The sequence below is a fragment of the Prinia subflava genome, chromosome 2, assembly GCF_021018805.1.
Source record: "Prinia subflava isolate CZ2003 ecotype Zambia chromosome 2, Cam_Psub_1.2, whole genome shotgun sequence".
In the NCBI taxonomy this organism is placed as follows: Eukaryota; Metazoa; Chordata; class Aves; order Passeriformes; family Cisticolidae; genus Prinia; species Prinia subflava.
In genome coordinates this window covers 57,992,478-58,018,890 of record NC_086248.1, presented here as the reverse complement: position 1 = coordinate 58,018,890, position 26,413 = coordinate 57,992,478, and the positions used below count along the sequence as shown (strand labels likewise).

Below are 26,413 nucleotides of genomic sequence, written 5' to 3'. Positions count from 1 at the left end.
GCTGGCTCCACATCTTCCCTTTGTTTCAACTGATCATGGACAAAAATATTTCCAGAGCTGTTGCACGTTCATGACTTTGCACATTCATTAGCTGATGGAAAGATTTTTCAGCTTTTTCTTATCTGACCACATTCCTTACATTTATGGGTAGGATTCTGAATGGTACCTGAGCAAATATGTGTGACTTGTTAAAAGGCAGACCGACTTGAAAAAACACTGGTTTAGTCAAACTCTCAAGATCACACTTATTAAAGGAAATAACTGCTTTCTTTGGGAAGCCAATAGTGCTTCAGGCATGATTTCTACTTCCAGCCTCAGTTGAATTGCTCTTTCCTGACACTGCTCCACTACTTCTTCCCAAAGTTATCAAGTAACAAGAAACAAGATACAAAGGACCATTCATGTTAAAGCAGTCTGAGAAAATTAATTTCAGTTGTAACACAGAAAATACGATCCTGATACTCAATGACCAAGGTGAGGAAAATTCATAATCTTGCAATTCAGAACACAAAGTTCACTGAAAGTTACTAAAGAAATGTATCTGTACAGAAATGTTTTCAACATACCAATAGCAGGACCTCCTTGTTTCTTCTCCTCCAGAATAGCAGCAAGATCTTTGTGTTTCAGTTTCTGTTGTCTGCCAGATGGCTGGTCCTGCTCTGGACTTTTAACTTTCAAAAGCTGGTTAGCCTTCTTAATTTTTTGGCTGTACTGCCTTGCCATCATAAAAACTCTGTTCTTTGTTTTATCCGTAACAGCCAAGTCATTTTCCACACCCTCTGCAGGTGTGCTGGACAGAACACTGCTGGTGGGCTCATATGGACTATCTACAAAAGGCATCTCACTGGAGAAGGAAGATCTGTTCAAACTCATAAAAGAGTTCTCCTTGCATGGTGTAGTGTCTTCACACCTGAGATTAGCCTCACTTATGGTGGCAGCCCTGGGCTTCACAGTTTTAGGGAAAATAGGAGTTTCTGGCAGAGAGAGAGTAGACAGTGAGTACTCTACATCTTTACTCAGTTGAGGTGTGCTACCAGCATGCAGCCTTTCCTGCATGTCATCTTTACAAACAGGAAAGGCTGCAAGGACACGGTCTCTTGTCTTTTCCTCATTTTTCTTGATGTAGTTCTCCAGGTCGTTCCAAATCTCATCTACTTCTTCTGAGAGTTTATCAGCCGCAGACTTATGCGACAGCGAGTCAGAGTTGGAGGAGCTGTCCACTAAGCTCAAATAGTCATTGTCCATGGGAACACGATGGTAAGGACTTTCATCTTCACTGAACTGGAGACTCTCCTCGGAAACAAAATGTTGTAGATTGTCACAATATGCAAAGTCTTTTTCCAAAAAATTCCTCCTTTTAGAGGATTTTAAGAGATCACATTTAAAATTCAATAGAGATGTTTCTGGAAGCAGTATGGTGTCGTAGATGTTGTCTTCAACAATTCTGAGCTCATCCAAACTTGAAGTTGGTGCTTCTTTACTGAGGAGTATCTCCTCGCTACTAGCATGAATGGAGGTCCTTTTTTGATTTGCAGTTTTCTTTTTGGAAGTTGAATCTAAGCTGCTTTTGTTTTCAGCCTCATACAGAGAGTCTCTAGCTGATCTCCGGGGACCATGGCATGCCTCCTCCCTTCTTGTCAGGCCCATCAGCTTTAAGTCTTCATAGCTTATATTATCATAAACGTGTTCAATATCATCGACAGTCAGCTCCTCTGAAGATTCGGGATACGCATTCCTGCTGCTCCCCTCAGCTATCTTCACTTCCCTTGGAGAACCACGCTCCCCTGTTTTATACCTGCCGCTGGCTGGACACGTGTTGCTTTCACCAGCACTACTGGCCCGTCTAACAATTTTGTGATGAGTGGGGCTGGAAGTCTCGTTTTGATGCACTTGCCCGAGGTGCCAGCTGCATGGACGCCCAGAAGAACCCCTCCTTTCTCCACCGGGAGCTGAACTTGTGTTGGATGTGGACGCTGATGGCACAAACATCTGGTAATCATCTTCATCATCTTCGTTCTCATGAGGTGGGCGCCGGCTGGGGAACAACGCCTGCCTGATCTGATGGTCCGTCCAGATGTTTCTGACAGAGGTACCTCCCCCCAGGATATTCACAATCAGAGAGTTGCTCTGGGGTGTGCTGAACAGTCTAGGAGACTGCGGCTGTCTAGCTGTGCAGGAAAATGGAAGATCAGTATTCAGCTGCATTGACTCTTCATCTGAAGGGTCCTTGGAACTCTGTGGAGATTTGAAATTTGCAGGTAACATTAGCATATTTCTGTAATAATACAGCAATTCCCTTTTTTCACAGGACTGCCACAGCACCAGTGTGTCCTGCAGCAGAGAACCACATGGAGATGGGCTGGGCAAGTGCTCTCTCTCAGCAGAGAGTGAGGGAGCCAAGGTGGCAGTGCCAGACTACTTTGCCTCCTAATCCTTACCACAGCTCAGAGTTCACTCTTGGTGTTTAATAACATCTTACTTCAAATACAAGACAGTAGCTTATGTTAATGCATGAGTAATTAAAGGCAAATTTGTCTGGCAGGAGTTAGATTAAACCTTTTATGCTAACTCTGCAGTTTCACAGTTGGATTAAACTAATCTGACTCTGGGTTTGTGCCAAAAGTTTTGTTCTTCTCCTTTTCCTTGCCTATAACCCTAGCAGAAAGGAATCTTATGCTCTCTTGCACATGCCACTGAAAATTTCTTTTCCTTTTTAGTGTAAGTTTTCATCCAGATTTAATTTACAGCCAGGCCATGTGCTCACTAATGCCAACATAAAGGATGATTTAGATATTTCTGGCAAGAGTTTGGGGGAGAGAATGAAAGATAATTCCTTTTGTCTTTAGTTAATGCTTGTTTTAATGCTAGTTACCTGTTTTTCCCAGTCCCCAAAGAAAGAGTCTTTTGTCACAGATATGAGTATTTTAATGATATGAACATTGATACATGACATAAACAGAAGATGATGTATCTGTCAACCCAGGGAAAACAAATTTCTTTGACATATCTACGATGCATAGCAAAATAGAAGTAAAAAAAAAAAATTACTTACCTGCATTTCACATTTATTGAGATTGAGACTTCTCCGTTTTTCAACATTTTCAGCAGCTTGACTATTAAGTCTTTTTCTTCCCCCTTTTGATTTCTGCAGTGAGTTTTGCTGTGATTTAAAAAAAAATGGGAGAGGTAATAAAATCTATAGTTCTTTGTACAGACTAGTTTGGAGGAATTATTAGGAGCTAGAACAGGTCAGGGACCTATACTGGGAGATGAAACAGCTTGTGAATTGTCAGCACTGCCACAAGAATTATTCAGAGCTTATAAACCCTGTAAAAGTATCATTGCCACATCTAGTAGTAATTACTAGGTAATAATATCAAATTTTTTGTGGTATTTTTTGTGCTTACACATTCTTTCGTTCTTACTTATGTTGGCGAGACAGAGAATTACAAGACATTGCCCTACACTGGTACAAGATACTATTTTGTCAAATATTTATAATGCAAATAGTGTAATTTCAAAGAGGAAATGCAGCCAGCTTCAAAACTAATTTCAATAACTGGTTTCCGATAATTCACAAAATAAATAAACCACACAAGGATATGACCTCAGTATCAACTAAACCAAATAAACTGAAAATGTGGATTCTTTAATACAGCCACATTGCAAAGTTGGATTTTTAGTCTTTCAAAGGTACTATATGTGTGTGGAAACATCATACTGAGTAAGAAAAACTACCATCTGTGAAGTCGGAAGAGATAAAGACTCATTTTCAGAAATCCTACTCAAAACTTCTCATATTCAAGTTCACACATTCGTAGCTATTGCCAGAGGCTCGCTGATCAAGAAACATCCCATTACATGCAGCAGTGCCTGAATCTTAACTTAATATTCAAGTCCTCGCTTTGAAGGCACTGTCTCTGCATGAAGCCTAAAAGGGTTTTTTCATGGCATCAGCCGAGGAAGCAAGGAAAAGCCAGTTGTATGCAATAGGTAAAACTTTTCTGTAACAACTAGGGTGGAGGACTGCAAAGGACTAAGTAAAATTCAAGAAGTGGGAATTTCTCCCTCTGTATAGGGGCTTTCACATCTTCTCTGTTGAAATGTGAGTATTGTGTGAAGCCTAGGTAAAAATGTTTCTAAGGAGAGAAAGTTATAAACATTTGTAACATTCCTGCCTGTTTTACATATAATTTTAATCCTTTTTCCATTCTCCCCGGGAGAAAAATATTTTATTTTTTCCCTTCTTTTTCCCACCTGTTCAGACTCTTCCTCATCATCAGCATCAATCTGTTCTGTTGCAGAAGTCTGAAGAGCTTCATCGTGATCACTACTGTAGGCTGGTTCAATAGACTCTTGAAACTGGCTCTCCAGCCCACTGGGTTCCAGGGAACCCTTTTTCCTAGAATTCAGTAGGGCTTCACTTGATCCTAGTTTGGTGGCTTGAGATAACAGGGCTCCTTCAATGCCCATCCGCTTGAAAGAAAAAAAAATGGAACTTTGATTAGAAGTTTATAGAGATTCTATATTTTAGTAAGATCCTCTGACATCAGACTCAGAGGCAACATTTACCTACAGTCAGCTGCACTGAAATGAGATTTATAAAGAAATATGTACAACAACCAGTACTTTTCCACATAATATTTAGAATTGAAAAGATATACACCAAAGACCCCATTCAAATTGAATCCTGAGCTTCAATATTATGGCATGACAATGAAGTAATATCTAATGTACTCTGTGTATAACACACACTTTTAAAATTCCATCCTAAATAAAACCCTTTTAGAAATGCTCAGTACAATCTGCCGAAGCCGCATGTGCTGTTTGGTGATATATCATTATATCTATATCTATCTATCTATCTATACATATATATATATATATATCAGAGTAAGTTGAAATTTTCCAGTCTTATTTAATAAATGCAAAGATAATATGATCCAAAGAATAAAGACTATTTTTATACACTGCACTTCCATGATTCTAGTTCTTGTACTAGACTAGATTCTAGACTTCTACTTCTTTCATTCCAGTAATCTTGAGATGCTAAATAATGTTTATGCGGTTTTTTTCATTCTTAAGGTCAAGAATGAAGATTCAACCAAGAAGATGAAGATTCTCCAGTAAATACTGTGCTCTAAAGTCATGTGAATGGACTAAAACAAGGAATTTAAGAAATGGCTTACCTTCTGCATATCTGGGCTTACATCTGCAAACAGAAACACATCAATGAATAATCAAACTAGTGTCAGTCTAGGCCCATTTCAATGCTACCCCAATTATGAATTCCCCAAAGGGAGTTGAGTGCAGCAGCAATTGAGCAGACTATACAGGATTTCTGATTAAACAGAGACAGCACAAGCATTACCAGAATTCCACTTGAGGCCCTGATTTTGCAGCACTGCTATGATTTGAGGAACTGCTCACAATTGCCAAGACTTGGCGTATTCGGGTCCTAGGATGTTAACAAGACCAATCCCCAAGCGTGGAAAAGCAGATATTAGATTTAAATACAAACATTTTGGGCTTTTTTCCCCAAAATTCCTCTTCCTCCCCCTAATGTATTTAGGGACAATTACAAGAAAAAAGAATCTGTCTTCAGTTGTTCTACAAAGTACAGAAGCACCAGGTCAGTAGACAGTACACAAAGTATCTTACCATTTGACTTCAAAACTTTGTGGACTCTAGATGAGGGTTCTGAAAAAGACAACAACATGTTTACCCACTGTGGCATTTGAAAGAAAGCTGTGGGCATCCTGGACAACTTTTTAGAACATGTCTATAAAAATTTAAGCTTCTGAGCCCATGCAGTAAAGCCAGATTTTAATTTCTTTATTGCAAAATTTCCTCACAAAGAATATTTGTTGAAGTGTCAAATCTACAGCTGTTACCAAAGAACATATTTGCTTCTTAATGGAATAGCAGCTGCCCTCCGTTCATCAAGGCACCACATAAATTTTTATCCCATGCTAAGACTCCTGCTTTCAAAAGACGTGGCCACCTCGGTTATTGCTCTATGATGTCAGATGTTTTCTGTTAGAAATATGCATAAGGTACCAAAGTCTTAGACAGGCTTAGAAAGTATAAGTAGCTGAAGATTACATAGGAGGCCCTTTGATCAGTATTTTGTATTCTTCCTTTCACAGAAAGAACAACACCAATGCAACAAAGTTGTGCAAACACCTCAGAAAAAAGGAGAACGTACCTAAAACATAATTAGAACTTGACTGCTTTTCAGACACAAATGCTGCTGTATGTTAAATCATTACATCAATATTCTGATGAACCTTGTTTAAGTCATTCCCAATTATACAGTGCTACACACCAAATTGGAAAGGTCTTTAAGGAGACAAAGAGGGGAACACAGGACTGCACTATGAAGTCACCCAACTACAAGACATTGGTAGTGTCTTTGAGAGTAATTATGGATATATGTTTGAGCTAGGAGGGCAATAAAAGCCCAAAGTCAGGAAAACCGTCTCTCAAATATCTATTATCCATAAGGCAAACATTACACTAAGAACAGATAGTAATCATGTTTTGAAATAATAAGCCTATCATAATCAGGATAGAACCACTTTGAGACAGTAATAACTGCAGTAAGGGAGGATGTCAGATTTAAATAATGTGACTGGCTTTCCTGCATATGCACTTTAATCTATTAGAATGTACCAACTGTTCTGTATACATCCAGCATTACAAATGTATATTCTTTAAATTAAATGCAAAGAGAGATAAAAAAATTTACAAAACCAACAAATGGTTAATAAGATACTTCATCTACACTGGAGAGATAGTGTGCCATGTTAAATCTGCCTGGAATGCAGATTAAAAATCAATTCCATGTGCCCAGCATAATCCACCCCTAAAACAACCTTGCTTGTTTTTCCTTTTGTCATCTAGGGCGTAAATGAGTTTATTCACCTGATTTCCTTCTCACTCTGTGAGGAGTAGTGCCTTCCTTAGGTTGGTATGATGATTTCGTTTCTCCCTCAGGACTGTAGTGGAAGCCTGGGTGATCTGTGGAGCAAGCAGAGGCACAGGGAATAAGAGAGTGACAAGGGTGGCACTTCACACACCCTGGCAGCTCTCTTTGGAGGCAGTGCCATCATCCCTTTATGCCTAATACAGTTGCACCTCATCAGAACCTGAAGCTACACAAGCAAGATACGCTGCTGTAGGGTAGATGTTAACCAGGCTGCCATGAGAATGCTTTACCTGTGTAGCTGTGCCTGGCTCCAGAGGACTGACCCAGGAACATTTATCAATCACCAACTGTGTGTGTTTGCCAGTTTCTCACTCAGAGCCTTCCCAACAAACCCTACAGGATCTGCATCTAATTTTGCCTTTTCCAGCAGGGTCATAATTCAAGGAACATAAGCCTGGTATTCTTCCATCTCAGATGACATCAACAGCTAAAGCCAAAATTTTGAAGATGGTTTCATTAATTTTTTAAACAAAAGTGAAAAAGAGCCAACTTACGTATGGCATCCATTTCGAGAATTGCCTGCTTGGCCTGGAAGAGAAAAAGTAACAAATGAAGAAGTTAAAACTGTTAGTAGCAGGGCAAGTTGTATTGCATATTTCAGATAGTAGTGAGCTTATATGCAAATAACAGCAAATTTAATTTGGGCAGTAATAAATATGGTTAGCAGCATTATTTTTTTGGTTTGTATTTTTTGTTTTTCTCTGTGTAATGGACATGTTACATATGGGCAGGAAAATTTTGGTGGCAGGAACTCACCAGAGCTTATCTCCAGGTCTGCACACAAAACCTGTTGTTCACTGCATCCAGAATCTTTGCCTTGCGTGCCCACCTCTGCACAGGCAGCGCAAGGAGAGGAAGAGTGTGTGCCAAAAAAAAAGTCATTATTTGGTTTAAGTAAGATTGATGCAGGATAAAGATCAGATTGCTTAAAATTTTTCCCTTTTTTTAATAGAAAAAAAAAAAATCCGGATGTCTTAGGAAGCATATCAGCTACTAAGTAAGAAAATCATCTAAACTGAAATATCCTAAGATGCTTGCTGTTGTATGGGTGCAGTTCGGTAATTTTCCACCAGGCGTCACATGTGGACTACTACTGCATTCTCCAGAAGCTGGGCAGACAGAAGCCTCACTACAAGCAATTACCAGTTCAATAGGAAAAAAAAATTAAAAATGTGCAGATAACCTCAAAGATTTATTTCACTAGACTTTTCCTTTCTCAAGAGAAATTATTTCTCTGAGAAGAAAATATTTTTCGTTTCACTTTTTTTCCACAGATAAAATAAAAATTTAACAAGAAATAAGAAAAAAAAATATACAAAGGCTGAGATCATGCTGTAAATTCATTTTTAACAACCTAATAAACTGCAATGAGTATTTACAGTGTAAGTATGGATACTAGCATCAACATTATACTTTCAATAGACTTTAGTCAACAAAAAGAGGAGAAGTAGCAAATAGGACCTGCTAGGGCTTTTTTCTCACATAGGTGTCTTTTTGTTACAGTGTTGAAAATGTGTGTTACTACAGTATGGTGCATGTCAGTCCCAGGTAACATTTTTTAGCCATTACAGCATAAAACTGAGTGAAAAAACAGCCAGGGAAACTGAAAAACCAAGAGCAAACTCAGTGTGAAAAAAAAAATCCTGTTTCCACAGGAGTCAGTATCTGCTTTGTCTTGGCAAGAGCTAACGAGGGTTAACTCCCTTTGAGAGGTGCTGTACATTACAGTGGGAGGCATCACCTGAAGCTCTAAGACTAGATTTCATAAATAAGAGGAGGAGATTTCCTCATTCCAAGATACTATAGCTTTGAATATGATATCAGTGCCTCATGTTTTCTGACATAAAGCTTGCTAGCTATCCCATCAAAAAGGGCCGGATGTCCCAGCTAAGGATGCTGGGTTGAGGACAGGCATGTGTCATTGCAGTGAAGTGTGTGCTGCCAACAGCTTCACTGCTATGATACCTAACCAAGACTGATTAAAAATAAAAATATCTGCAGTACTGCAAATAGTGCATCCCAGTGCTCTGCAGACAAGCAGCATCAAGCTAACATGTGCTCCTAGCTCCAAGCTTTCTTGGCAGACAAGTGCTGCTAACCCAGTTAAATTCTTCTATTCCCATACCAAGCCCTGCAGATAATTATAGTGGAACTTTCCCATTAATTCTGAGGAACTTCTAAAGATATAAGGAAACAACACATTAATTAACATCCTGGAGTCTAAACTTTCTGTATATTGCATGCATCTTGCAGCTAACAAGATTGTTTGAAGTTAGTACCCATACAAAGAGATGTCTTTTGATTTTGTTTGGATTTTTTGTTTGGTTGGTTGGCTAGTTTTGGTTTTGCTTTTTTTTTACCTTGGCAGGAATTTTAGCAGGATGATTTTCTAGAATTAACCTCTTCAAGTGAAGAATCCAAAGGCGCTTGTCTTGCTGAGACTTTGCCTGATAAAAAAATTGGGCACCATGAGAAAAATGCATTCCTGCACTATGCAGGGTCATAAACACCATATGGACATGAGCCAGTGGGCAAGGAGGTTTCTGTCATACCTGGACAGTATGTTGCATCTTAGGATTTTTGTAGTGGAAGACACTAAAGCTAAGTGGTTCTTTTGGTATTACTTCAACAAGCATCAGGTTTCCACACTGCAGTGAAGAGAGGAAACAATGTGAATCACAGAGGAGTTTTAGGGAGACCTGTAGAAAGCACATTACCACCTGCTCTCTGACATACCAGTATGTGAGCTTTGTATGCAAACATTTCGTCTCTCTTTTTTGTAATTAGCAGCATCTTGTCAAAGAGGAACAACGTGCGCTCATTTTTGGCTCGCTGAATGCGGAACGTTCCTTCTAACACCAGCTCCCCGTAACTCGTGAGGTCTGGCCCTTTCCAGTTAGTGAGCAAACTCTGTATCTCCTGCGACAGATCAAAGAACAACAACCAACATTAATTTCAGAGATCTTGCTGAAACAAAAGACCCAAACGATCTGCTGAGGCCGTTCCCACTCTCCTGTATAATGTTTAGCATTCAACAGTGGAAAGTCACCAGACACCAATCCTGGTTGGCAGGTTATGTGTAGCATTGCAGCCAGGTGCTTGGAGGCTCACTGCAAAGCCCACATTAGAACACACACTGAGTCCTGGTTATTGCCTATTCAGGGACCCAGCAAAGAGCCCTGAACTCCCTGGGGTAGCCTGTAATGAAAGAGCACAACCTGTGCTCCCCTTGCTCCCAGAGACAGAAAATATTCTGTAATTCAGTCATCAGTCTCTGTCACACTCTCCTCTTAACCTCTCTTCCCCAACCAATCCCTCTTAACATTTCCCTCTCACCCTGGATATCCTCCTGAAGTTGTGTGATCTCCCACCAAATGAATTATAATGCTATGTCCATGTCCTATAGGTTCATCCCAGAAGACATTTCTGTGAGGTGTTTGGACTGAAGAGATGATTCCCAGAAGACTGAAGTGATTCAGTCAACTGAACATCTGAGGTTCATATTTGCTTGCATATTAATGATTTGTTTAGATACCACAGGTATTTCTCACCTTATTTATTACTTATGAAAAAAAAAGGTTGGAGAAACATCTAAGAACATCTTCACAAGACTGTGTCGCTTAGCAATGGCTATGCTGTTTCCTTAAACTGCTTGTTTTCTGTCAGTGGCAATGACATAGGACTTAAGCATGGGATATCAAATTCTAAAAGCAGGCTAAACTTTTTAGGGAACTCTAAAAACATCCATCAGACTTTAAACCTGGCAGCATTAGCAAAGCAGGGACAGATTGCCTCATCCTAGGCAATTGGCCAGTGCAGGATAATAGGCTTTAACAGAGCTTTCAGCTAGAAAACATCCCAGTCCATTTGAACCACCAATGCTGGTTAAAGCAGTCACAGGAATACAACCCCAAAGCAGCCCACTTTGGACCATACAGACAGGTGTTTAAAAAAAAGAAAAAAAAAAATTTAGAAAGTTGCATTGTATCAGATCTCTCCAGGAACTTGTTAGTAAGTCAGGACACAGCACAGGGATCAAGTCCACCACTGTTGAGGGACACTGTGCAGGAACCGCTGTTGCAGAGCCCACAGAAGGCCTATCCCTATGGCTGCAGAAACAGCTTTTACTTTTTTAAAGGGGAACCATGAACATAAAAATTTTCCACAACTCCATACATTTGCCAGCTGAGCACAATAAATTAAAAAAAAGCTTTTTTTTTTCACAAAAGCATTTAACCTCTATTTATTGCTGAATATAATTACTCCGATTTATAGCAGACTGTTGTTAAAAGTCATTAGCATGCATTTCTAGCAATGTGTGGCAAAGGTTACCCTGCTGCAGGCAAGACATTGTCAAATTTTCCTTACACATAAACAACAGCAACACAAAAAATAAACAATCATTAGAAAAACCCCAAAACACAAAAAAAGAACAAAACCACAAAAAGGGTGAATAAATTTAATGAGTGTTAAAAAATAGGCAAAAATTACATGATATGGATTTCTGAAATGGGATAAGCTTATTACTCCCTTTTATAAATTAAAAAATCTCTCCAATTTTCTTAAAGCGATATAAATATCGAAAGTATAGCATAAAAGTGTGATTCACTGGGAACCTGGAAACAGAATGAGAGCATAAGTTCTACATAAGATAATTACTCAGGGCGTAGCTTTTGTTTCTTCTCCCCCCAAAAAAATCTTCATTTGAAGCAAAGTTAGAGTTTTTCCGAGTATCATGTTTCTAGGTTCATGCTTTTCACAAAGCAACTGATAATGAGTTTTCTAAAACCCAAGAGGAAAGTACTTAAACAAGAATCAGCAAAAGAAATGCCTCAAAACAAAATTAATCAGCACAAAGGGAAGAAATCGGAAACCACAGGATTTCTGAACAAAGTCATGCCCTAGGGTTGTACAGCAGTGCTGTACAATTGAGGGAAAGGAAGAAAGAAGAGTTATCTTAAGTTCCATGTTACAGCAAAATAAATGCTTTACAGGATGCTGCTTGTAGGTTAGAGATGTCTGAGATTTTCCTGCAGCAGTTATGACCATGGTTTCCAAGATCAAACAGCCACAGGCATGCTCAACAGGAGTCTAAATTATGACTGACAAAGATTAAAAGAAAAGATAAAGTCAAAAATGTTAATTGCATATATATTGACAAAATCAGCTCACAAACACCCATAAAATCTCTCTGGGAACTCACCTGGAGCCTGATGGCGTGTTCATGTTTCCTCTTCATATCATTTATATGCCATGCCACTCTCTGCATGGTATCTATGGCATCCAGAACCACATCATAGCCCTCAGTGTCCTTGTCAAGGTGGTTTTCTATTTCCTAAGACAAAGGGAAAAAAACCTGAGTCCCCTTATTCCTAAGTGAACTTTCCCAGTTGAATGCAGTACCGTGTTTTCATCTGTGCATCGCTATCACTCGAAGGCAACGTCCCTGCCTTTGCTCCCGATGCGTGTTGCTATCAATTTGATTAACACAAGATGACAAAGTCAAGCCTTTGGGGTCAGCTTAGCAGCAAGCACACTTGAAGCAGCCAGTGTGAGCAGAGAGGCACAGCAAGGGAGTGCAGCACACTGACGGGATTTTTCAGACAGCATTTAATGGCTTTCCTATAACACAGACCATTTCTACACACTTACAAAACCCTGATGGAATTACACTAGGCATTGCTTTACAGTTGGAGAGCAGAAAAGCATTTAAAATAAGATCAGTGTCTTTACACTTCACTAGAACATGACTCTCTAATAGGAAACATATGCTATTATGTTAACAGTAAAGCATGAATTTCCGAAACTTGCTTAATTCAATTCACTGAATGTGGAAAGAGTTCCCACTTCCTCCATCATTCCTCTCCACAAAATTCTTAGCAGTCAGGGTGTTTATATGTATTTAGTCCTTCTTTCAACCACCCCCAGCATTGCAACATGTGGAAAAACACTGTTCTTCATTGGAACAATAAATTTGTGTACAAAATATTTAATCACGACAAGAGTTTTCCAAATAACCTCAGAATTACAGGTCAGTTTTCAAAAAAGTGCTAATTATTTGGATGCAAAGACTGATGCAATGTGTCTAAAATAATTACCATAAATTCCCCACTCCAAATAGATGCATATGGTGTGGAGTGACAAAGACAGAAAGTCTCCACACGTTGAAATCAAATACCCACAAAAGGAAGAGCATTTAAGGAAAACCAGAACCTTTCTAACCACCAAGCCTTGCCGCAGAGGCAGGAACTCCGACGTGCAGCAGCCCCAAACTAAATACATTTCTTACGTGCAAAAGCAGGTGGTACTTGAGGATGCGCTGGACGGGTTTCAAGAGGTAAGAGCCCAGGGGCAGGGAATGCTGCAGCGCTTCTTGCCGCTCTCGGAAGAACTTGGCCAGTGCCTTGTTCCTCATGCACTCTGTCAGCACAGCCACAGACCTGAAAGCATCGATACACGGCTTTAAGACACTCTGTTTCCATAAGTCTGTAGGTAAAGTAAAGAATGGCTTCCTTTTTCACTTGTAAAAAGGGGCAGCAGGTTCCCATTCTAATAACTGCTGTTTCTGTTGAGTGGTTTGGCTTTTTTAAAATTTATCTTGTGCATTCAGCTATATTCTCCCTTGACATGCAACCAATCTCTCTTACTGGGAATTATATAAGCAGCACTTCAGAATAAGACAATCATTTTCTAAAGAAAGTTAAAGAAATGAATCACAACAATAGATGAAACAAAACTTCAGATAAGCATTTTTAAACATTTATTGTGGTTTTTTTCTTTTTTTTCTTTTTTACATAAAAGGTAAATTCCCTCCAATTTAGGAAGGGGAGAAGCTGACTTTATTTTTTCTCATAGAGTGTAACTTGCATTACACAAACAGGCCAAGGGACAAAGGAAGAAAAGGAACCCATAATTCCTACCTTGGGTAGTTGGTGCAGTACTGTGTATATATATGGAAATCTTCACTCTGCATGGGTAAGAAAAGTTTGCGTATATTGAGAATTTGCCAAATTAGCAGCTAACGTGTGCAAGATAAAGATGATGTCACGATCACATCTCCTTCAGTTCCTGATCAAAGAGTTCTGTATGTTCACTGTGATAGTCCTAACACAACCAGAATTTAATTTCATCTTTTTGGGGGGGAGATTTTTCCTTTACTTGAAAGAAAATCGAAGAAAACTTACACAGAGATAAAACAAGTGACTTTGCAACAAAGCCTCCAATGTACCCTATGAAAATCTATGCATCTCAAAAAAACCCAAAAAACCAAAAACCTGACTAAAACACCATCACTACACATTCATCCTTCAAACAGCTGGCTGCACTTATCCAGTATTTTTTTTGTGCTGAAGCACACCCATATCACAGAATTGTAGAATGTCCTGAGTTGGAAAGGACCCACAACCAGCTCCTGGCCCTGCACAGGACAGCCTCAACAATCACACCATGTACCTGGGTGTATTTACTGGGAGAAATAAGTTTTGTAGGTTATGTTTGGTGTGCTATTTTCAACAATTATAAATACTTTCACATCTGAGCACAGTCTAAGCGTGAAATTAGAAGCCACAAAAGCGATTTTTTTAAGAAGTAAATTATGTGAAAGCAGACAGCTATTACCCCAACAAGTTGTAACTAGATCTGGGTGGGTTTCCACACTTGCCTGTCACACTGAAATTACTCAAACTTAAGCTGATAAGCTTCTCAGAGCTGAAGTCTGAGTTTCATTTCTTTCTTCCCTGGCCCAAGATTTTTTCTTAATAATCATAATTTAATTCTATGCAAGAACAGGTTTCCAGACACATTCCCATGTGCTCTAAGTCCACATCTGCCTATGAACTTTTATCCCAAACAAGACACAATTTCTGCAGCTTACTGAAGTCCTAAAGGGTAAGAAAGCATGGCAGAATGGCAAAGTGCTCCCCATATCAATCAAGTTTTCTTTCATAAACCCTAGACAGATAAAACACAATCCTCCAGCAGTGAATAAGACCCCAGTTTCCACCCTAAGAATCTTCAGAACGGGCTCTGGCATTCTGCAGCACAACAGCTGTGCTCCATGAGGGGCTGTCTCCCAGGGGTCATTGCTGGTGAACATCTGCATTCACAGAAGGCACAGTGCCCTGAGAAGCACCACCCCTGGGGAGAGGGCTGACACAGGCTGTGGCTTTTGTTTTTCGCTGTTGGGGTTTGGTTGTTTTTCATTCAGCCATTCATCAGAAGGAGCCATCTCCGGCAGCGCCCTTTGCCAATTCCAACAGCACCGGTCCCGTCCCCCTCTCCTGGGGGTAAAGCAGGTTGTGCCATTCATCTCTCCACTGAGCAGCGATCCATAAGGACCCTGTATAAAGTAAGATGTTGCCCTGCAGGAGTACAAGTCGTTGCAATTCATTTCAGTATGTCTTACTGGATTTCAGTACTCACTGTTCTGAAAAAAGTAACTCAAGCAAACTTCTAACAAATGTTTCCCCAGGGGAGTGTGATCCCCATTTACTCACTGGTGGGCTGTAAGCTTTTTGAACTGCACTCTCTTAGAAACCAACAAACCAACTAAAAGTAGTCTTGATACAAATACAGTTAAATAATTTAGCTTGGTTTTTCACACTCGAACTAACTTTGTCATCGCAGCTAGTTTTTGTGGCAGTGTTACCTACGCCTCACGTCCACATGCAGAGGAAGTAAACCTGTGCCACAGCCAGTCCCTCTCCATGCTTGGAACCCTAGCCACAGCTCCAAACCTTCTCCACGCAAAATGAAGAATTAACAAACCTCAGAGAGCTGCAGATATTACACTTTGTAATTTTCTTTGGCAATCACTACCAAACTAGCCAGCACTCATAATAAGCCAGGTGCTTAAGAGAGAACACTAAGGTGAAATTAAGTATGGTGAAAAAAAGTGTTTTATTTTATTTATGCATATATTAATTCAAAGTTTTCATTTAGGGGATTTTGGTATAAATTTTAATATATTCCCATGACTATGACAACAGAATAATACAATTTATAGAACTACTTCATAAGCAGAGTAAAGAACATTTTGAGCCAATTTATTTTTGTGTTTCCATTCTGCTCATATCACATGATTATTCTGCTTTTCAAACAAAAAGGAAAAGAATATCTGTTGTGAAACTTTAACCAATGAAAGTACTATCTGTAAAACAAAGAAGGCCAAACACTTCGGGGTTACAGAGTAGGCTATGTGCACATTCCTCTCAAAATCAAAAGCATGTCTGAAATCCCCAGGAGCCTTTTCACACTCTCACTCTTTGGTTTGGTTTTTGGTTTAGGGTTTTTTTACACAAGGTCAGGACTGCTTTTAATGGGTTTTTTTTTCTGGGTTTTAAAAGAATTTTCATCTAGCTAGTAAATGCAATAAATTTGTATTAAAAAAAGAGATAGTTTCTTATGCCCTCAATACCTCTAAACCTTACAAATGGTTTCACTATCATCCCTGCTTTCAGAACAGACATAACACCAAATTCCGTACTGCACTTCCGTGTGTACTCGCTCCAGTGAGCCACAGCTCATTTCACCACACGGAACCATCAGAGAGCATTTACTTTCACTGAGCAATGTGAGCGTAGTGCCAGGAGAAAGTCGAGTACATGTGTTTTGCCTCCAGGATGAGATTGCTGATATGCACTCAGAGTTGCAGATCTCCTGTGAATCAACATCATACACCTTGCCCAGGCACTGGCCGGATTCAAGTGAACATGTTGGGAAAGTGGTCAAGAAAGTCACTTCCAAGAGAAGTTCTTCCTCATCCTGACAAAACTGCACTGCTCAGAACAGGAGCAAAAGAAAAACCAGGAACTAAAATGAATTTATTATTTTTGAATACTTTCACAACATAAGGAAAACACCAGCTAGGCTCATCAGTATTTCTTCGTACACTCTAAAACCTACTCAGCTTGAAAATAGTTTTGTTCACATCAACTGTCCTCAGACCAGATTAAAACTGATCTCTGCATGGAGATTGGAAGTGCTCCAGAGATCACTTTAAATCTGGGGCCCAAAGCTGTTGTGGTAAAAGCTGCAAAAGCCTGAGACTAGAGCTGAGAGTTCATCTGCACTGATTGCAAGTCCCTCCCAAGAGCAAAGCCAAGCATGAGCAGACCCCAGCTATACTTATACTGGTCCTTCACTCTGGAACCGATTCACTGCATGCATTCCAGATCTTCCCTCACCTCTTAGTGCACTGTGCTCTTTTATAGCCACAAAAGGCACTTTATAGGAAAAAGGAGACTGAGAAAATGGGTGGAGTCAGTGTGCAAACTGAAGCCAATTGTCTGGATCTCCTCTTCATTAATGAGATGCTAGATTAAAGTAATTCTCCCTTTCCCCTTGGTTAAGCTGTTAGTGTGCCTTTCAGAAAACATATGTTCTGAATTTCTGGGGTGCTGAGTGAGAAGAGCAATGTGCCAGAATTCAGCTCTCCTTTTAAACAACTCACTTAAGTAACTTTATAGAATACTGAAGTCAGTCTTCTAATTAACACTGGCAGTTGCCATGAAAATGAAAGACTGAACTGGCAAAACCCCCTTTTAAACAGTCTTCTGTGTGAATAATTAAGCCGTAGCTAAGCTCGCACCTTTTTATCAGTCTTCAATTAGCTATCAGTAAAATGTCTCCAAGAACTTTTACATACTAGTTTTAATACAGTTCTTCTAGACAAAGAGAGAGGATCAGCACTGGTATAAACTGAACTAGTGCAAGACTACACTCAGAGGCAGGTTATTTCCATGCAGCAGCCATCCCACACTGCTAAATAAATACCCATCCACACCACCTGCATCTTGAGGAAGAAAGACTGCAATTCATGATTGAATAGCAGGTTTTAAAATAAGTGTGTTTTTCTGCATTTGTGCCTATCTGCCTGTGAGTTATTAATGTATTAAAATATTTTAAAGTAAAGGGATTCAATACAATGTTGTAAGTTGCTATTAAATATTTACATTTCCATAAAGTCATAGCTTTGCACCGTTATTTTATTGGTTAATGAGTTTTATGTTACTGGCTAGTTTAGACTAAAAACATTGTCAAAGTCTGTTAATAAATCAAAGCTGCCATTTTAGGGGCCATTTACTTTGGGTACTCAGCATAAAAAATGTTAAGATAAAGATTCAAATCCACAATGATGTGTTTTTGTTCAAAGTACGCTGAAGTGTGTTTTGATAATCCTTTCCCTTAAAAGTTAGAAGGCTTTTTACTAATGAAGCATGAAAGTTATACACAGGAAACACAGTCACATATGATTGTGTGAGAGAAGTATAATATGCTATGCAAGAAATTTTATTGAGCAAAACCAACTAACAAATTTCAAAGAGAATGATCCAAAACTTCAAAAATCAAGCTCCCCACAACTTCACAAATATAAAACATTTTATACAACAAGCTCCAGAGTTACTGTAACCATAACTGTTCTGTTATACATGCAAACCAACTTCGTGTGATTTCACATGAATCCTAAGAAAGAAACAACTTTTACTTCATGCAGTTACAGAGCTTCTTAAGAGTGCACAAAGCAAATACTGTAACTACAGTGAAAACTTGGTTGTATGTTAAGATTCGCAAGACCTACTAGACTCACAGTTGAGTGGAAAAATGGCACTAGGTCAAGAGCGCGTGTAACCTAAGCACAGTTCCACTGGAAGCATTCAAGAAGCTCCAGCACAGCTACATCCATCAGCTAAGGTTGTGAGCTATGACTTCAGCATGATGTGCTTAACTCGCAGCAAAGATCTAACACACTCACAGCAATGAAACAATAAATGGCCAAAGTCCCACAAGACTTGAAGGAGCACACGCTGCCAAAAAAGGCAGTTTTAGTTCCACTTCTCAGTGCTGGGAAGACACAAGCAACCAAGAATGGACAACTGGAGTTTGTTAAGACAGTCAGCAGTTGCTGTAATGAAATCCTCACGGCCAAAACCAGAACTGTGGGGTATTGTGGTATTGTTTGATTTTGCTTTTAAGTGTTTGCGCTTGTCTGGATGAAGCCAAAAAATGCCTGTTAGTACTGCAATCTCTAGCAATTTCTGAACCATCAGGCAGTTGCCTGCCAATAATACAAATGCTAAAAGTATTTGACAAGGGAACAAAAGGCACAAGCAATGATATGCAGATGGGTTTTGGAACTAATGGCCAGAAAGTCTACCAGACAATCCCTTTCAGTTGGCCAGTTTGAATGAGAACACAATTTTTTCCTGGACTTCTTATTATCAGTTGCACAATCCCTGTTTTTCATCCCAGCAGGAGCAGTCCCAGCAGTCCCAGCTATAAGCAAGCAATACAGCAGAAATATCTACCAGCTCCAAACTGCTCTATCTGTAAATACCCTGAAGGTCTCCCAGCTGGCCTTCGCTGCACAGGCACTGCGCTGACCTACTCACAACTTCTTGCCCACCAGGACCCCAGATCCTTTTTGTTAAGCTGTCTTCTAGTCAGCCAGACTTAGCAGGCACATGGGGTTATTCTGTTCCAGAAGCAGGACTTTGCACTTGTCCTTATCCCATTCTCTCTCTCCTTCAATTCAATTCAATACAAGCTATCTGTAGCAATAACAATATGCCATAAACACCACTGCAATGGGGCAAAAACATTCTACTTTTGTGGTAGTGGTGCCAACACTAAGGTCTCTCAGTGCTTACAAACGACCAATTACTAAATATATTACAGCTTTCTCAAACTCAGCTGAAGCAAGAGATCTGCTGAAACAGCAGCACTTAGCTGGTATCATCACTGTAATTTACTATAAAATCCCTTATGTCACAACAGTGCCAAACAAATTACTGGACCACAATGAGAGGGTGGTCCAGTCAATCCTAAATCCATGTGTTAGACTTATACATTGGGTGCTCGGTGCTGCAAATGCTGAGTTCAGTTCAAAGTACAAAACATGACAGCCTTTGGCTTTTTGGTTTCTTTGGCTTTTATTTTGGTGTTTGTCTTTTTAATTTTTTTTTAAATACAAAAAGGCAAACACACCTATAAAGATATTATTAATACACCTTTAAACAAATACATGACCCCTCGTCCTCCAGAAATACCACAGAGATAGCATTATTTTTTAACATATTTGGGGTCTACAGGGTCAAGACATATGTAGGTTCTCTGGTTGAAGTCTCCAGTCAACTAGCATCATCTGTACCCCAAATTATATAATTTCTTGTTGTCCTACTCATTATAGCCATTTCTCTTCTCCCTGAGTGGCTCTCTTTGTTTCCTACAATGAAGGTCACCCTGTATTTCTGCTGCACCTAACAACTTCTTATACTCCATATTTTTGGCTTCAGTATTGCCCAACAGAACCAAGATGTCCTATCAATGTTCAAAAAATTAAAATCATTTCAGAGAGAATGGGATTTGAATCTTAAGGCTAGACTTTGGGCCATTCCATTTAAAAAGAAAATTAAAGGTATAGTTGTGGGTTTCAGGGAAAATTCTCAGAAAACAATATGGCCACATTTTGTTTGTTAATGTTATTGCCTTTTCTAACAACACAGCCAAGTTTTATTCTCTGGTTGTTTTTAAGCTGACAAGGCATAGCTGGAGTACCACTCAATCACCTACATTAACAGATGCAAGTAAAAAAGAGAACATCTGTAATAGCTGACAAAAAAGTAAACCCTAAAAATGAATTCAATAAACAGCTCCGCCAGCTCAGATACACTTACTGAAGAAAATAACACCTTTGTCTTGATTTTTTAGACATGCAGATCAGAGGCATATCCCTGTCAATTACTAAGAGAAATTCCTTCACTTTCCATAGATTTGCTGACTTTTCTTGGTTAACATTACACAAGCCATCAGGATTAGGTCTCAAAAGCTAATAAATTAATCTTACTTCCCCCACAGCACTCTGCAACTGGTGCTGCAGACTTACCTTGGAAACGAAACAATCTGCTATAGCCACAGGATCATTCTCACAGTTTTCCAAATCTTGCAGAAGTTCACTAAAAGAAAGAACAGGCCAAGGTAAGACAATTATGGCACACCTTGGAATAGACACACCTGTATATTCAGAACCAGACACTGCTGTGCTGGCAGCACTTAAATGATGCAGGAAGTCCTACAAAGAGAACAAGAACACCTTTGATGCCCATTTCCCTGCCCCCAGCTGCTGGGGGTTTTTTGTTGTTTGTTGTTTGTTTATTTGTTTGGGTTTTGTTGTTTGTTTTTTGGTTTTTTGTTTGTTCGATTGCAGGAAGAGGAGAACTATAAGGAAATGGTATTCCCACTATTTCAAAATTCAAGTCATCAGGATGATGAGCCTTTTCCTTCAGGCAGATTTCCCATCCCTAGAAACACTCAAGGCCAGGTTGAGGAATCTGATCTAATTGAAGATGTCTCTGCTCATTGCAAGGAGGCTGGACTAGATGACCTTTAGATGCCTTCCAACCCAAACTATTCCATGGCTCTTTTAACAATAATCATAGTGGTCCAGTCAAACAGTGGTGTATCAACCAACATGATACAAAGCCAAGAAAATTTAAAAGCTACTGAAGCACGTGCACTGTCCTATAAAGACTTTTTATAAAGCTTTACTTGACCAAGGGAGATGATGAACTGCTCTGAAAAATAGTAGTGAGAACTGGGGATGTATTTTTCATACATGAAGAATGTTATGAAGCTCACTCAAGACAATTAGTCTGCTTTTAGTGTGTTTCTTCATTGAAGATAAAATGGCTAAAGTTTTCTGTAAGGGAACATATACACATACATATGTTACATGCATAAAAACAGCACATGAGAGGATTTTGTAATTTTTGCATGCCAAAGAGAAAATTAATTCATTTGAAAAGGAGTAAAGCAATAAGGGAGCCTGTTTGCTGTTGAATTAAACTCAGTTCTGGAAAGCAAACTCAGTGAAAGAAAGAGTTCAAGTAGAAGAAGAAAACCTCAAAGGTACCTCTTTGATCCAAAGTGTTTTCAGTTTTACTGAAAGACATACTCAAAAAAATGAGAGAAGAAACTGAGTTTTCTGCCAAATTGTTCTCTAAAAGAATTTTCTTCTCCTCCTCACTCTCTTGCCCCCTGCCATACACACACACTCCCACAGATGATTTTCCATTTAGGGCTACTTTTCTCCCAGTTCACAGCTGGTTCCCTGAAGAAGTTTTGCCTAAGAGTTCCTACGCCTCTATCTAGGGAATTACCCTTTTCCCCTGTAAGCAGACACAATTTCCCTCTGCATGTACAAAAACCAGTAAATCAGAGGAGTTTCCTGACTTGTTCTTTGCTTCTCTAAATACTGGAGGAAGGAAAGGGAGAAATCACCATGCAGTCACAAGGAACAAAGGCAGGCAAAGACCTTACGTACAGCAGTCACTGAGTCACTTTGTACTGTGACAATTTAATCTCTACACCTCAATTTCTCCCTTCATCAAAGATGGAATAAAAATATGACCCTTGCTTGACATCCCACACTCATGAAGCTCATTTACATCAGCAAATGAACCAGGTTGTAGCAATGGTCACCATAGTCATTAGTTATACTGACTGATTGTATCCCACACATGAGTTTTGGAAATAACATCAAACATGCCAAACAGGCTTAGAGGATTCCTGCTGTCTGGCAGTGACACAGTCTCCTGATGACTTGAACTACGTATCTGGACTGTCATTTTATTCCTGCTGGTCTCTGATAAAACCACATCATTTCTCCTTCATGATACAGAAGAGGCACACTTAAAGACTTTACATATTCATGCAATTGAGTCCATGTGTATGTGTTAAATAGACTAGTGGTTTGTGTCTTCAGCACAAGCCCACAGTGTAAGGGCTGTTTATGAAAAAGTTTGTTACCTATACTGCACTCTCTTCTATCTCATCTGGATGGTAAGAACAGGATTGGTAAAAGCAGTCTGCCGCTGTAAAAACAGCAAAACTGTCATGCTCAGACATCCTGAAAATCTTAAATAAATCCCTGTAATACCAAGCTTATGTGAAAATGTAGGGCTATTATTATCAACGACGGTAAAATTTAAAGTTGAGAAAAACACAGGAATTCTAAATCTAAGAAATGATGTTCACAAAAAAATCTGAAACTATTAACAGAACTACCAAGAAGACGTTTTTCCAAACCTAAGAATAATTAAAAAGGCTTTGAGTATGTTTAGGACCCAGAAGCTACATGCCAAATTTCACACAGGAGTAAACTTAATCCTTGAAGCTATATTGGGATATACCGTGAGTGTTTAAGAACTCACAATTTCCAAGCAGAACATTGTATCAGAAGGCTTGAAATACATTAGTAATTTACTAGATGTTTTGGACAACTTTCTAGTAAGTTTTAACATCCCTATCTCTAAAATTGCCCGAAACTGTTTACTTTTTCTTTTACACTGCTGCATTTTTTTTTTTTTTGCACAGCTCAGTAATTCTGTGTAACAACTAATCATACTTGAAAGTATTTTTAGTAGGCAATATTTGCAATGAAGTTGGCATAAATGCATCCTAGCTATCAAGTCTGTGATTTTTCTAGCTTTTGAAAGATCAGAAAATATAATGGCCAGGACTGTGTTTTTCCATTCTGTGACCACTGGGAACCTGTAAGCTCACAATCATTGTCTCATGGCTCTAAAACAGTCCATGAGCCTGTTTTAGCATGCTCCCACTATGTATTTTCCAGCTGTTAGACATTCAGTAAAGTCCGCTGTTGTAGCTGAAGCAGGACACAGCAGCTTTCTAGTTAAGCATATTTCCATTACCCTGCAGTAGCTATTTTAAGCTTCAGGAAAAGACTTCAGATTTCATCTTTGTCCATTAATTCTGAACAGATCCTTTCTTACTCTTTCCTTTGACACTAAACAGCAATCCCAGCAGTTGAAATCCTTAAAAGTAACTTCCCATGACGATGGAAAAACATTGAAGATGATCTTTGACACAAGTGCTCCACTTCAGAATTCTCTTTTGATTCAATTAAATTATCTGCCATTCTTCAAAGAACACAGCACTTTGGGAGATGTTTTGTCAATTGTAGCAAAGCTAAGAGAGCTTTTACAGGAGTATTGGTATATAAAAGATGTGGGAACTTTATGTCAATATGTTTCCCGCATCGGTCAAATAGTCAGGTTTTCCTCAAATGCTGACTAACTTAATAATTTTTATAGTAACAGAGGATTCAGACAAAAGCAGCGGTAGCATGCTCCTCAGACTGCAGATACTGAGGTCCCACACAATGTGGCACTAGCTATGCAAGCAAGACATTTTACTTCAGTCTCCCAATATACACTAGAATCTCATCTGCAGAGTTTTAGAGAAGGCTGGAAAGACACTGAACAAAAACTTCAGTGAAGGAAAGGTACTTGAATTCAGTTTTGAGAAATAAATTCAGGGAGTTACTAGTAGTACATAACAGTACAAAAGCCAGATCTGGGTGATGTATATAGATACACAAAAGGAGTTGATCTAATAGGAATAAAGCATCTCTTCATTAAGGCAAGAATTTCTTTTACAGTGGTCTTGCATTAAGCTCATTAAAGCACAGAGCAGGTTAGGTTTAAATTCATGTAAATACCCAGCATAAAAGCAAAAAAAGTACATGGAGACCACTCTTGATGCACCAAATAAAAAGCTAAAAATATCTATGTTAGCAAATCAACTTTGCTTAGAATTAAAATTAGACAATTTCTTAGTTTATAGATCTTGGCTGTTTTAAAGTGATAAAAGTGAATTTGGCTGGTTTGCTCCCTCTTGTTAACACAGGCTACTGGAATGTTTTCATGTAGTTAAAAATGAATTTACCTGTTGAAATGGTAGATATCCCGTATGTTTCCAAACAGGGCTGATCGCTCCTCTGTTCCCAGGGAGAGCTTGGTCTGATCAGTGATACAGTCGAGGTAATCCTACAAGAGAAATGAGAGGGAGGTCTTCAGACATTTCCTCCTTTCCTAGATCAGTAAACAGAGCTATGTTTTATTGTACAAGATGAGTGTCTGAATATCAGTTTCACCTTATTATTACAATAAAGCCTTCAGCAGGCCCTCTGTGAACAGTCACTCTATTATGAACGGTAACAGTACTTATCTGTTCCCTGAAACCAAGAAAATAACAAAAGACTGAAAGCTAAGTTATACCTCTTAGATGGGATAGCCAGTGTTTCTCTTGCTACTGATAAACAAATGTTTTCAAATTTCATTCACAGTGACAGTTTAATTGATCATTTGGCTGGCTCAAAGACAAAAAAATGTAGAAGAGATGAAGAGTGTCATTTAATGCAGTCTTAGTAACAGAAAAGCTACATAGTGAAGAACAGAAAGCACACAAGAAACAGAGGCTCAGAAAAGCAACCACAGAATAAATTACTTTTTTAAAAACCATGGTTACCAAAGTATGTAGAGAATGTAGAGGACAGATCTCAATGTATCTATGTCCATGCAATTTACCACATATAGAATTACATTGCAAATTACATTGCTATATACTCTAGCAAAAATTTCTATTTGCATTTATGATAGACTCTCATCCAGGGACTTTACTTGAATAAGAACATGACAGCTAGAAAAAGCTCAGATCAGCAGTGTTCTGGGAGAACAACTTTCCCACCTCTTCCCTCACTGTGATAAGAGCTCAATGTCACCTTTATTTCCATTGCTGCTATAGTATTAAAATTCTCACATAAGGGCAAACAAATCCAGCAGGCTATTTAACTAACTTCAGCTCATGAAACAAGAAACCTGATGTGCTGCCACATTCATGAAGAAATCTTGCTGGAGTATGGAAATAAAAGTGAAAACAGCTGAAACAATGAGAAATAAAAATAAATAAAAGCCTTAGCCTGTGGCTAGACAATGTGGTGTGGCAACCTCCCAAAAGCACAACATTCCGGGGTGCTGCAAGAAATGAACCCTGCAAAATGCCAACAAGATCTTGAAAACTTCCAAGATATAACTGTGTTCCAGAGTATATAGAAAAAGGTATTCTAGAACACATCCACTGACCAAGATTTATTCTCTGTGTAAATTCTCTGAAGACAAAGGGTTTCAATCAACCAAGCATCTGACTTCTGGTTTCTAGATGTCCTCATAAGGAAGGTTAAGAATTACAGCATTTAAGCCTCCATATCCTGTAGAAGTGTCAGCAAAATCAGAGGTGCAACCAAGATTCAGATTAAGGTATCAGCAGAATTTCCTGTCCCCTCCCCCTATCAATAATCCACACTCTATCATCACCTGCAGTTAAAAGCAGCCCTCGTCACCCCCAAAACTGAGTATTTTTTGCTGGGGGAAAGCAAGTAAATCTATTCCAAGGTAACCTCAGTGTCTTTAAGAAGACCAACGAGTGGCAATAGGCAGGCAAGTTCCTGGAGAGCCACGTCATCTCTCCTGTGACAGCATCCAACCTTACTCTACCTTCCCTCCTGGCTGGCAGCAGCCTCAGAGCCCACACCTGACCTTGGAATACATTTGTGCAGGAAGTCTT

At 39.2% G+C, this 26,413-nt stretch overlaps 1 protein-coding gene across 4 annotated transcripts in view; it reads right to left on the bottom strand.

Annotated features, from left to right (window-relative positions):
- Positions 1-26,413, bottom strand: part of PLEKHG1 (pleckstrin homology and RhoGEF domain containing G1) — a 125,584-nt gene that overhangs the window by 3,585 nt on the left and 95,586 nt on the right. For all 4 annotated transcript variants that reach the window (XM_063390099.1, XM_063390100.1, XM_063390101.1 and 1 more), the window contains 15 exons: positions 24,737-24,837; positions 20,874-20,943; positions 13,912-13,958; positions 13,281-13,431; positions 12,195-12,326; positions 9,728-9,910; positions 9,544-9,639; positions 9,352-9,438; positions 7,486-7,519; positions 6,928-7,023; positions 5,662-5,700; positions 5,190-5,212; positions 4,258-4,476; positions 3,053-3,160; positions 567-2,235 (listed from right to left, as the gene is read on the bottom strand). In XM_063390099.1, the coding sequence (XP_063246169.1) occupies positions 567-2,235; positions 3,053-3,160; positions 4,258-4,476; positions 5,190-5,212; positions 5,662-5,700; positions 6,928-7,023; positions 7,486-7,519; positions 9,352-9,438; positions 9,544-9,639; positions 9,728-9,910; positions 12,195-12,326; positions 13,281-13,431; positions 13,912-13,958; positions 20,874-20,943; positions 24,737-24,837 (3,055 nt within the window). The remainder of the gene's footprint in view (positions 1-566; positions 2,236-3,052; positions 3,161-4,257; positions 4,477-5,189; positions 5,213-5,661; positions 5,701-6,927; positions 7,024-7,485; positions 7,520-9,351; positions 9,439-9,543; positions 9,640-9,727; positions 9,911-12,194; positions 12,327-13,280; positions 13,432-13,911; positions 13,959-20,873; positions 20,944-24,736; positions 24,838-26,413) is intronic.